Source organism: Helicoverpa zea, chromosome 5 (genome assembly GCF_022581195.2).
Source record: "Helicoverpa zea isolate HzStark_Cry1AcR chromosome 5, ilHelZeax1.1, whole genome shotgun sequence".
Lineage (NCBI taxonomy): Eukaryota > Metazoa > Arthropoda > Insecta > Lepidoptera > Noctuidae > Helicoverpa > Helicoverpa zea.
In genome coordinates, this window is record NC_061456.1 from 5743331 (window position 1) to 5756675 (window position 13345).

The 13345-nt window shown below is 34.9% G+C and overlaps 2 protein-coding genes across 5 annotated transcripts in view; one reads left to right on the forward strand and one right to left on the reverse strand.

Moving 5' to 3' along the window:
* Window positions 1-706: 706 nt before the first annotated feature.
* On the forward strand, window positions 707-2924 carry LOC124630210. The gene has a single exon (XM_047163975.1). It carries the CDS (start codon window positions 901-903, stop codon window positions 1894-1896), a length of 996 nt encoding a protein of 331 aa, XP_047019931.1. The 5' UTR covers window positions 707-900; the 3' UTR covers window positions 1897-2924.
* Window positions 2153-13345, reverse strand: part of LOC124630209 (calcium/calmodulin-dependent protein kinase type II alpha chain) — a 41765-nt gene continuing 30572 nt past the window's right edge. The window contains exons 1-2 of one of the 4 annotated variants that reach the window (XM_047163971.1): window positions 8099-8220; window positions 2153-7162 (exon numbers count right to left, since the gene is read on the reverse strand). In XM_047163971.1, coding sequence (XP_047019927.1) covers window positions 5544-7076 — 1533 coding nt within the window. In that variant the 5' untranslated portion in view covers window positions 7077-7162; window positions 8099-8220 and the 3' untranslated portion in view covers window positions 2153-5543. Of the gene's footprint in view, window positions 7163-7399; window positions 7887-8098; window positions 8221-13345 lie in introns of those variants that run through there. The other 3 variants (XM_047163974.1, XM_047163970.1, XM_047163972.1) reach the window with 3 other exon arrangements.

The following is a 13345-nucleotide window of genomic DNA, read 5'->3' on the forward strand; positions in this document are numbered from 1 at the left end:
GAGATTTCATCATCAACATTTAAAAAGTAATACTTACCACCTATTTGATTTCTCTTCTTTTCTTGCTATCTATGCCGTGGCGTGGGATCAACTTCCATTGGATACCTAACTTTACCTTTATCACTACACCTCTCATGATTTCTCTATCCATTTCATTATTTTGATCTGTTTCCTAGATATTCGACCAGATATCGATGGCGGATGGGGATGGGATAGAGAGATGCAGTACCAGCATCAATCGTATTCTGGTGGTTTCATTTACTTAGTTTATTGATTATTAGAGAAAATAATTGTCTCTAATAATCTATTGACAATTAAGATTTTATTTCCTAAAATTAAAAAAAAGAGTTATATTTCCATTCCATCTACGACAGAAGAGTGATTATTGCAGAGTAAAGTTTACTATTTAAGTTTCAATTTCAATAAAAAACAGCAAAGAGTAAACATGAAATCTATGTATCCAATTTTGTGTGCCCGTATGCCACAGCTTATGAAGTGGTTTCAATACTAGTTGAATACTTGTTGTATCTTGATGTCACGACGCGTGATACAATCGATCTCGTATTTACTAACTATAAGCTTCTTGTCCAGAAACATTACCAGAGAATCGACTAATTCACTAAGCCGACTAATTCGCTAATCATTTGCGGGCCGGCCAGGTCTAGTGGTCACTTAGTATAATGTCATTATTTCAGTGATTGTCAATGTCTGCCGATTTGAAAATGTTAATGTCAATGGTGGACTTGTGGAGGTTAAATTTGAAAATCACACAATAATACATTTTTCTTTCGTTTCTAACTCAAGACGTAATTATCGGTAGTTTTTGATAAATGTATTTGTTATCACTAATCCTCGCACAGCTTACTTCGCCATCGAAAGTGCCCATTTCATTTTACAACAATGGAAAATCATAACTTAAGTTATGAACCAATGGATATTGATACAAGCAATAACTCAGTAAGGGAAATGGATATTTCTTACAATGAATCATTTATTATGAAGACTATAAAAACTGAAAAGACTGATGATCCTATCGAAGAGATTCAACTGACAAGTTCTACAAGGCCAGTGGCGCAACCTCAATCGCAACCTATTGTGAAAAAATATCATTTAAAAATTCCGAAGTCATCAAAAAGTTATAAGAATGTTATGTACCAGATATCGTCCGTCGTTATTATTATCTTAATGTCGATATTTGCACTACATATCTATAGTTTAAAGTGCTTTGACGGTTTCCATTATGATGAATTAGAACATAGTCTATCAAATAAACTGTTTGGACAAACAGAAGCTGTCAATAAGATAATGCAGACATTGAAACTAAAAGAAAGAAGTAAACTTTTGCTGTTCTCAGGTGGAACTGGAGTCGGAAAGACTTATGCATCATCTATTCTGCTAGATAGTATTGGACCTTGCTCCAATGTGTATCACTACACTATGCCTAGTTTCACGAACTCATTTTCAACAGACTTCATGTATGGTCTCACTATGTGTAAGAATGCCATTGTCATAGTGGATGGTTTGACAGCAAATGATATGCATATCAAGACACAAATAAGAGAACTCTTAGAAAAAAGCAACAACTTAGAAAAAGACATTACTGTGATATTAATTTATAATTGTTATGAATATGAATCAACAAATGAATTTATTAAAAATTGTGATGAGACATTTCCCCATAGACTTTTAGAAAACTTTTCTGACATAAAAGCATTAAAAACGTTTATTGAATTTAAACCATTGACAGAAGTACATTTGAAAGAATGTATCAAACAGGAATTACATAACAGGAGATTGGGCAGCAAAGAGCTAGAGGATATATTAAAAAACTTCAATGTGACAGTTGATGGCTGCAAAGGAGTTCACTCAAAGATGAAATATTTGAATGTTGTGTAAGGTATGTATAGTTTCTAGAAAATGTTATTATATTTGTAAAGTAGTTAAAGTAGCCGCTTAAGTAGCATTGTAATATTTTTTAAGATCTTGAGTCATGTAGCATTGTAAAAAACAGTTTTTAAATATGGCAGCTACAATTTTATGATTTTAAATAAATATTGTATGTATATTAATAAATATATATAATTGTAAATAAATATTGTATGTATATTAAGAAATGACTGCAGTGTATAATCATGAAAAGAAATACAACATGTTATTGTAGATCAAAAGAACTTTATTTTAGAGAATTTTACATGATAATCGGCAATGCAGAGGTCCAAGAAATTATGTTGAATACAAATATACTGACAATTCTTTAATACACCTATACTTTCACATTTGGTTATTATTCTACTACAAACTTAGCCTTCATGATAAAAAAGAGCAAATCCTAAATGAAATTTGTGGTGCATTAAAGTAAAATACTTTGGTAAGAGTTCTAACTATAAAACATAAAATAATCTCACATACTAGGCAAGGGTGCAATTTGTTTGGAATTTTGACTAAACACATTGTTCATATTTACTTATCAACACCCTAATAATGATTTAAAGTTAATGCTGATATAGCCTTACAAATATTATCATTATAATATTATGTTTGGCGTCAAAACATTAAACACAATTCTAGCTGAATATAGTAATGTTATTCTATTGAGGATTATCAGCAATTTACTACACAAGTAATTATTAATTGAAAATTATGACACAAAAATTGTTTAATTCTAGTATATTTTAAATAATGTACCCCTATTGCAATGCACCCATATTATGTATGTATATATAATTTTAATGACATGAAACCATTTGTAATCAGCCTCTTAGGCATATCTCAGCACAAATAATGTGTTCAGTGTTCGCGTAATTTTGTTGATACAAATGGTGTCATGGATTATAAAGTTTAAGTACATCTTTAATGTAAAATAATTTATTATATATTATTATAAGTATTGTAAATGTACATAATAAAAAGCAGCCAATGGAAAAGTTTAATGTCATTTATAAAAGCCCCCCTAAATGTAAAAGCCAGTGAGATAAATGCATGCAAACAGGTAAATGTGCATTATTAACAATTTGCGGAGAGCAGATTAAATTTTTGAAAAAGTTAAACTATTGAATTGAAGCTGACAGTAGCTGTATAAGGTATCCCTTTAATTTAGTATTTTGGACCAGTGTCCAGGGAAGACTGAAAATATATAAATACTTAAAATATTGTTGTTCTCGAGACATTTGTGAAATATTCTGGAAGATAACCATCATGATAGATTTGTGCATCTCATACTGAATTAGGAAGGTAGGTATATACATTGTATTTTCACATTAGTATTTGATTAAATTCTGACAAAAATTTAACAGTTCAATAGTAAAAATTGTATTTAATTGAAAGTCATGTAACACATTAATCTATTCAATAGAATATTTATATTTTAATACCAGTAAATAATGTTGGTGTTTGATTTGGAGTTTTATGAATAATAATACTTTATTTGATAATGTCAAAGATTCCCAATAGGCTTTATTGGGAAAAAAGGGAATTTAATAAACCCAATGCTAACTTTCAGCTGTAGTAACGTATTACATAAAAACTTAATATAAAGCAAAAGTACCTACAATATTTTGGCTGGTAGGCTTTGTATAACATGTAAAATAAAATTCAAACATTTCAACTATAAAGTAAATTCATCTAATGTGATGTTTACAGACTGAGCTTAGAAAACTAACGAGCTGTTTTATGCCTATTTAACGCTATTTTCCAACGACGGATCAGCACAACAGATGTTTCTATTCTATCTATGCCTTTTGGGGTCTGGCGAGCTCCGTGGGCGAGTTCTAGTCTTTTAACATTAACGGAGAGCCACTAGTTACGTAGAAGTAAATTATCAAATAAATTCAACATGATCTAGATAACAAACCCTCATTAAATATTTTCAAAGAAAATATTTTATTTAGCTAATGACGAAGACGACACTTTTAATCATGCAATGTGCAAATCAATATCTATGTACACAATGTAAGTTTATGTACCTATGTATGTAAATATATATGTTCAAAATTAATTTAAAAATGTTGATTAATTACTAAATATGCGTAGGTAACAATAAAGACTAGAATACATTTTTTAGTTTACAGTTATTGGCACTAATTTCAATGATAATGGCACAACTATGTATGTACTCTGTATACACAATTTACAGTGAAACTATCAACATGAAAAGTTGATTTAATATGTAGGTTTTTATTATGCGTTTTAATATTACAATTCCAACTCCACCGATGTTCGTAAATTAAGTTTTGCTAACTATACTAAAATATATTATAAAATTGTAAAAAACATGGTTAAATGACTTTTATATCTAATTATATTATAGGAAATACTGAATTTACTGCAGACTTACAGTTATAGATCCAATATTTAAAGCACATTTCTTAAGTGTAACTGTGCAAAAAACACCTTACATTCATTACATTAATATCACTGTTGACAAAGCTCCTCTTAGTTAATACAAATACTAACAAGCCGACCCTTCTCTTGCACAGTTATCACTTTTAAAATTATAAGCTATATCAAGTAGGTACGATTTGTTTAACGACCAGTTACAAAACAATTATAGGAACAGCAAACAAACACTTCAGCATTTTTCAAATTAATAAGTACAGCAAGGAAACATTTTATCATTCTAATGCTCTGGTGAGGAAAGCTAAAGCAGAATAATGTCATTAACATTAAAATCTAAAATTGACGAAATTGATATAATCCACTTAAAATATAATACGCACATTGATGCTGTCCTAGCTAGTACGTATACAAATACGCAGGATCTAAAATGTATTCGAAGAAAACTTTAGCGCAATTTAGGTAGGTATTCTATAAATAGATGAACTTTAATTTTAATAAATCTACGTCCTCACTGTGTAGATATATCTAAGTGCATAGTGCCAATAACTGCATGATTTATTAGTTACTTAAATCTTACTAACTAGGTATTTGATAACAAATAGAACACCATTTTTAAGCACGACAAAACATTCATAGTTAAAAATGTAGAGAGACTTACTGAGAAATGTGCTAAATATTCTAAATCTTGAAATTTTTTGCTGATTTGCTTATAATATAGATTCATTAGTATCAGATCTGTTGTTATGTTGAGATTTCTTTTATTATGTTGATAAACAACACTTTGCCTCGATATTCGTTGACATATCTTCGATTTTGTCAGAGATCAGAATTTTTGTACACTCTACTACAACTAGCACAAAGCATTGAATTTAACGGTATCACATTTTAGCCACATAGTAATTTTATAAGTGACTTTAACGGATAAGAATAAACTTCCGAATCGCTTACACCGGTGTCAATAACATTTACCTATAAGTAATTTAACTTAATATTTTGGATTACAAAGAATTCTAATAAAATTCGTGTAAGTTTTATAGCAGAATTGGATAATAAATTTTATAGTGTACGAAGAAGAGGATTATTCATCTTGTAGTCTCAATCTAACTTGGGAAAGTTATAATAGCTGCAACGGCGTCACCATTGCAGATAATTTCATTTGCGAGACCGTTATCCTCTACCGTACAGGAGTGGGCTGCAGAAGGGACTAGTTAGGAGCGATGGAAATGTATTGCCGTCCACTTGTTGTGGCGTTTGTGCCATATGCGAGTCTCTTGCGCCTGGTGTGTAGCTCGTCGGCCTTCGGCATCCACGCTTTGCGTTACGCATACGTACGCAATTACAGCTACATCATCGCCGAGAAGATGCACTCTAGGATTTAAGATCGTAGTATTAGTTTTTACATGAGTCGGCGTGTTATCGATAAAGAACTTATGAAATTCGACGCCTTCCACTAAGTTACCCAGCGCATCGGGATCGAATGCTGTCACGTTCGGGTCACATAATTTGGAATAGGTTTCATAGTCCCCGTTATTAATCGCATCTATGAGCACTTCAGTTACTTTGATTACTTCTGCTCGCCGCAAAGAAGCGTTACTATCGCCACGAGCTTTTCCAAACGAATCTGCCTTTGTCAAAGCTTCTTCATCATGTTCTTTGGAAATTACAGTACATGCTCTATCTACGCCCTTCTTATCCTTGTCCAAATCGTCGTCTTCCAATGTGGTGCTGCTATCGGTTGACTCTTTCACTTGCGATCCATCTCCCTTCTTGTTTACCATAGATTTTCCGGAGAAATTGCGTGTAGCAAGCATGGTGGTCAAGATGGCCCCTTTCAATTTGCGCCTTGCATTGAATTTCTTCAAGCAGTCTACGGTCTCTTGCCTGTGCATTACAGAGGCAACACGTTCCCGGTGGCAGATCCATGGGTGCTTAAGAGCTTCGGATGCCGTTATTCTCTTGCTAGGATTTACAGTTAGCATCTGATTAATGAGGCTTTTCGCTTCGGGCGTCACTGTATCCCATTCAGGTGACGGATAATCATAAGCTCCCGCTTTGATTTGTCCATACAGCCGATGCTGATCTTCATCCCAAAATGGTGGATAACCAACAAGCAAAATGTATAAGATCACACCGCACGCCCAGATATCCACTGGTTTACCATACGGTTCCTTCTTAAGTACTTCAGGCGATAAGTAACCAGGAGTACCGGCGAAACCAAACCACGCTTGTTGGTCGCCCTGTACTTCAATAGCTAGTCCAAAATCGGCAAGCTTGACAGCGGCTCCTTTAGCTTTGCTGGCCAGTAAAAGATTTTCTGGTTTTAAGTCCCTATGCACAACTCCATTATGGTGACAATGGTGTACAGATTCCAAGATTTGTTGTATACAATGAGAAGCATCAGCTTCAGAGTAAAATTCTCTGGCAACAATATCTTCAAACAGTTCACCACCTGTTACTAAGTCGAACACCAGATAGTGAAAATGTTCTTCCTGAATAGAATCATGAAGTCTTACGATATTAGGATGTTGAAGTTTTCGGCAAATTCGTGCCTCTCTTTCCAACTTTTGGAAGTCTCTTGCCGAGAGTTTTTTAGTATTAATAATTTTGGCCGCAAATTCATAACCAGTTGACTTTTGCACAGCACGTCGCACAATTGAAAAGGCTCCTTTTCCTAATTCTTCTTTCAGATCATAATTATCTGAAAATCGCGTACTGACACTTTCACGGTTTGGATTTGCCATTTTTAACACAGTATACTTACTACACCAGATTGTAACAGTCACCTGCGTAAACTTTGAGCACGAATCTTCAATATCTGAGTATGTGACTGTAACAAAAAACAAAATAACGTCAGTATCATTGCACGGCACAAGTTTTGTTTGTCATGATTGCGTAGTGGACCTTGTTATGTATTTAGTATTCGATTTTGTTATCAGACCTAAATATTGACAACGGTAATTAAACTGAAAGTGAAAACAATCACGGATTTAACAGAGGATTGAAAATATTAACTCAAATTGGCTCGAACGAAAATACGTAGATGAGGTGTTGATACGAGTCATACCTACGTTCCCCTGTACAATAACACACAGATACGTTGTACATACATAATTCATAAAAAATATTTTTTGTTCGGTGTATCGTTCTAAAATATTTGATGTTTTACAGCCGATGAGTAGATAGGCTACATTATGAACTATAAGTGCTATTTATATTTTCTCTTATATCTTGCTGTTCCACGGAGTAACCACTCACGAAATGGTCGGAAAATAGATATTGTCAAGGAGCGGATGAATTTATCCGAATGAAAAACGTCGGCACTATTTTGGTCACTCAAGCTAAATTGAAGTTCTGCATGCTTAATATAAAACGCGTAGATGCCTAGACAATAGTATTCGTGGTCACAAACATAGACTTCTAATATTAACACTACGGCACCGGGATGACATTTAGTTAGCGCAAAATAATCGATACACCATTGTCTCAACACATTCACCAAAATCCCGAGGACATCATTGTAACGAATTTCATAAATCTATTCCGATCACGAGATAAGCTTCCAACACAAGTCCACAAACAGTTTAAAAATATCACTGATATTTTTTTACTAATAAAATAATCATTACGCGACTTTGGACGATATTCTTAGCGTTACGAACTCATACGGATTTCTCGCGATGTTTTATTGCTCGAACAAGATAAGTGGACCATCTGAATAGAAAGAAAATAATAACGCGAAATGCATTTTAAACACGTTATTTACCTATTATGTGCCCATTTTACACAATATTCGACAAGATGAAGATCAAAAACGAAGGGCCTGGCCCTACACCACACTCTCCTTCTGCTCCGGACACGAGCTTCGGGGTCAAATTCATAGACATTTGTGGGTTGCCAGAATAATACACTCAAAATTATATATTCTCAAGATGTTTAAATCGCACTTCTATTGAAGGCGTTTGTACACACTATTGCAAAAGTCCATTTAAAACTTTATAGCGACTAATATTTCTGGAATTCACCTCAGATTCTGGCTAAAAAAATGTTTTCGTCCCTTATATTTTCCCTGCTGTTCATACTGAGTGTTGTTGGTAAAATCGATATACTAGCGCAGCGCTAAACCAAAGAGAATGTATGAAACTGTTGTGCGCGCCATCTTATGGAAACATGGCGCAACATACATATTCGTTCGGGAATAACACACGCTAACTAAATTAAAATGTTTGAATACGGGCTTACGACACGCAATTTAAGGCTTTAATTATTAATAAAATTCGAAAAGTAGTCTCAACGGATCAATATTTTTAGTTTTGTTCGTTGTATTTGATTAAAATATTTGTTTAATGTGGGTACTTAATATTGTCAGATATTTTATGTATCTACCTACTACTTATAATTTTCTAGCGGATTGAATAAACAAAACCCGTTTTGTTTTTCTACATTATCCGTTATTAGCTTGATTGATGTTTATGTTACTTAATCCTTAACAATATTGTAAATGCACAAGTGAGACTGTTTGCACCTGCTTGTTAGTTCGTGTCTTTTTTCGTCTAAACTGCTGAACCGATTGAAATAAAATTACACCCATAATTATTATTTTTAACGCTTACTGGCCTAGTCAAAGAAAAGCAAAAAAATAAGGCTTAATTTATTTTAATGCTTCAGCGGGTAGCGGGGATTTTTTTAATGTTTTACCCAAGTAAAAAGTACCTATATAGATAGATTAGATATGTCCTTATAATTCAAGGTAGTAATTTACCTCAACATTATAAACATATAAGGAGGGATACTGACTAGTTTTGTACAGATTCTTTGTCAATATACAGTTCGGGAACCATGTTTATCTCTCTGTATGAAATCTTTTAAACCAGGTTAACCTAAGATAGGGTCATGGCACATTATACCGGCACCGCAACAGCACCGCTCCACACCAGCATTTAACTTGTCATTCAATTTAGAGCATTAAATCGTGTATAGTATAATATATTTCATAATATCAATATGAAAAAGCCAACGGCGGGCAGTCAGCGCGCTTGCCGCTACCACACAACTCGACTCGCAGCCCGCGTGCTGCAAGCGAGCGGACCGTATGCGTACAGCGCGCCGACGGCATGCTCATTACGCGCAGACTCCGAGTCGGCAGCGAAGAAATCAATGTTCAATCATAACTGTCTTAAAACAATATTGAGTTTGCGGTGACAGCAAGCTTACACCTCGCGGACGGTGAGCTTGCACCTTGTGGACAACGCGTAGTTAGCGCGCTGGCAGCTAGCCGTAGTCTAAATTCGAGGCGACGCCGTGCTGCTGCTGTGCTGTTGCGGTGCTGGTATAATGTGCCATGACCCTTACGCTCTTGCGGCTACGCTTGCATCTACTATTTCAGCTTCTGTTGATGAAATCATCACAGTACATAGTAGTTTGATTTGCCATGCCATTCCACCGTTCGAATACAAACAAATCATTCCACTTGTATAGCGAGAAGTAGCATTGAAGCGTCACTGATACACTTTTTCGCGTTGTACTCGAAGTTTGAAATGATTTAAAACCCACTAAACCCTTTACGTAGCACAGAATCTTTTTAACTTTGACCACATGAACTGGTGTTGGATTATTAAATGCTCGAGAAACAATTCCAAAGGCGAAAGCAATGCAAGCAAGAGATTCTCGTTTGATAATCGTAATAGAAAGATGGTCTTCAACCAATTGACTATACAGTCGTGGACAACTAATTAAAGACACTGTTGGAATCTTAACTTACTGGGGCATTTCATCTGTATTTCTTTTTTCAGATTGCCATAGGAATTTTCTTTTGTATTTTAAATATTTAAGAGGGCATTGTTAAATGTTAAAACGAATGAGTATTCAATAATCCCCGCACCTAGTTTTTTTCGCTTTGTCCGAATCTCGGGCGGTATGATCCATAACGAGGCCTGGCCATTTAATTAAAGACACTCCATTTGCTCAGAGGAAGAAATACAAATTATTAATATTATTGGAGTTACCTTTCTACAACAACATTCCCTACACTATAATTAACATTCCAATAAGTATTAATATTTGGTTTATTTCCTTTTACCTCAATAACAGTATGACATCCCTGAACGAGTAAGCGGTCAGTTTTGTAGAAGTCGCTAAGGGAATTTTCTTCCATGTTTAATTAAAATCTGTGTGAAATTGATCGATATTCCATGTACGACTTATTGCCATGATATTTTTTGCCTATTACCTTGTTTCATTGGATTTGCAACAGGCCAAACCAAAGCCGTCATAAGTTGCCCGATCAAAGAGTAATTTTTACTACTCTTGCAGCGTTTCAAACTTTTTCTGAACTTTTCTTTTCAGAACTTTTCTAATTCTCGTGCCGATGCAAAGTGTCCATTGTCTACATAAGCGGCAGCACTAATTTCGGATCTTGATAAAAAATGTCAAACAAACAATCAAATCTTTCCTCTTTGTTCCTTTTAGTGTGGGTAAAGAATATGTTTGTATTTTTGCAGTTTGGACCTATTCAACAAGCACAGGAGCTTTGGTAACTGTTAATAAGCAGCACATTTCGAAATACGAATTTCGATAGCAAAATGCCAATATCAGCTCCCGTACTCTCGACAAACTCGTACACATGTACTGTACATCAATCCGCTTCGTTTTAACTGTGTATTGCTGTGGCCGCTGCGGGCTACTCAACTTTGAAGAGAATTGGCACCTGCCTAACTCATCAAGTTATCATTATCAGGTAATAAAATTAGACCTGTATTTGCGTTGGTACCCAGGAACGGTATGAAAGATCTGATATTTGTCTTGACGTCTTAAACGCTCACAAAAATTCTGATGAGGTCTTAAGTCCGTGACATGAGGTGTTCGAGCGTAATGCCAAAAGTAAAAAAACGGCAAAACCAACAAAATTATGTTTGATACATAACTTGTTGGGAATTTTACACTTAACATATTATTATGTTTCAAGATTACCTTTAATCATGAATATCTCACGACGCTGACATGAGATTGAGAGTTACTAAAATAAAGGATGGTAAAATAAAGGTTTGTAAAAATCAGCTTTCCTTTCCAGTCTTTGTTCTACCTACTGTTCATTTCACTGGGGTAATTTTCACTCTTTATCGTATTTTATGTGCAAATTACACGATTTTCGTCAGTATATTAAACTTAACAGTCGTCTTCAGGTGGTAATATCTTTATTACAGTTATAAAAAATAGAATTCATATTATTTAAAGCCGTCCACCTGAGTACGATGAATGATTTTATTGAAAAAATATAGGTAACAAGTAATCGGGCGATAAAGCATCTTTTTGTTAGTACTGTGATATACGGTACGGTCTTCATGGCTAAGATCTACATTTAAAAAAACAGGAATTTGGGAATCAACTTAAAACAAAAAAGAGTGGTTTAGAAATTCAGGGGTTTGCTACAACGCGGTCCAGCGTGCGTCCTAAAATTGTTTATCTACTCAAAATCACTGATCAATTTATCGACCGATCTCGTTTTTTTTTTATTAAAAAAAAACCCTTATCCAAAAATTGTATGGTGAATAGACCTAAATGCCAATGGTAACCCAAAGATCTTTCAGTATCTTTAGGCAGATCATTTTAAGGCGTAAAATTATCACAAAAATTCTGTGAGATATTACGTTATTTCTGATAAGATCTTCAATTAGCACCTGGTTTAGATTATACGCATTTTGTTATTGGCCTCAAATGATGTATGACAAAAGTTCGACACCGGTCGCTAACGGCGCTTTGGGATGAAAGACCCTTTGTGAACGGGCTAACTCCACGAGTTGATTCACAAAAATCAAAACTGGTTCGCATCTTGCGCAAGTGCAGGGGGGAGCAAACAAGGGTTTTCGGAACGGGCCCTTCCAAAATTCGCCGGTGCACAATGCACCCTCCGTACCATCCCCACGCAAGCACTCTTATTATTACGCGACTCCGGTTCCTGTCCCCATATTGTTCATATTATTTTGGTATTCGCTAGACGCGTTACGAAGTTTTCGTATCTCCGTGCCGTTACTTTTGAAAAGTTTAAGAATTTGGTAGTTCGTGTACATTAGAAGCGCAGATTCGTCTGAAATCTTTGTTGAAGAATGTTGTAGTCTTGGATTCGTAGCAGTGCAAATTATTCACTCGAAGGTATTCGATTGGCTCCGTCTTCGATTCTGTCACCTAATATTTGCAGCGAAGGGAAGTATTAAGGTTTCGAACGCTGCGGTCGTCTCAGGTTGCTTTTCTCATGAGTGGACGTGCGTGTAAATTAATAACTTGAGAATAATATGTGTGGTAGGAGCGTCGGACGCACGGCGTGCCGCGTGCAGCACCCGCACGCCTTTGTAGTGAACGAGAATTATCGATCGTGGACTACTTCGCTATCCGTGAAATGCGTTCTGTGTATTCGGTGATCGCTTCAATTTGGCGGGAGTCGGGTCACGCGCTAATCTGTATGAGGAGCATTTGGTAAGTTCATGAACATCATATTTCTTTTATTTTGTGGACCTCATCCAAGCGGATTATCGCTAATACTATTTCAGAAAGCATACAATTTATCAATTTTGTTAGAACTAATTTCTTTTTGGCTTTGAGATCATTTGCGACTTCGGTTACTTACTAATTAGAAATTCTTTCCATCACTTCGTTGTTAGGTACATTGATTCGTTTTCAAAATGACTGCATAGAAACAAGTACACCAATTGTGCACTTTAATTTCTACTGCTAGGTATTTTTTATTTGTTATGAAGTCACAGTGCCTACATGTTGCTTTTCAATTTAATAGAGTAACTTTTCGTTACGTTGTTTGTAAGTAATAACGGAACGCCGTTACTGAAGATAATTAAAATGGAACAGTATACCTACTTAGTTTCTTTTGATACATGTTATTGTATAGTGACAACATAATCATTGTATGATTTTACGACCTAGTTAAGTACAGTAATGTAGATGCATATTAAAACGAGGTAGGTACTTCCAGCATAAATGGTAAAAGCATCAAAATTAAAACGAA

What these genes read in the sequence shown, in the direction of transcription:
- LOC124630210 (XM_047163975.1), top strand. Translation starts at nt 901, where the DNA reads ATGGAAAATCATAACTTAAGTTATGAACCAATGGATATTGATACAAGC.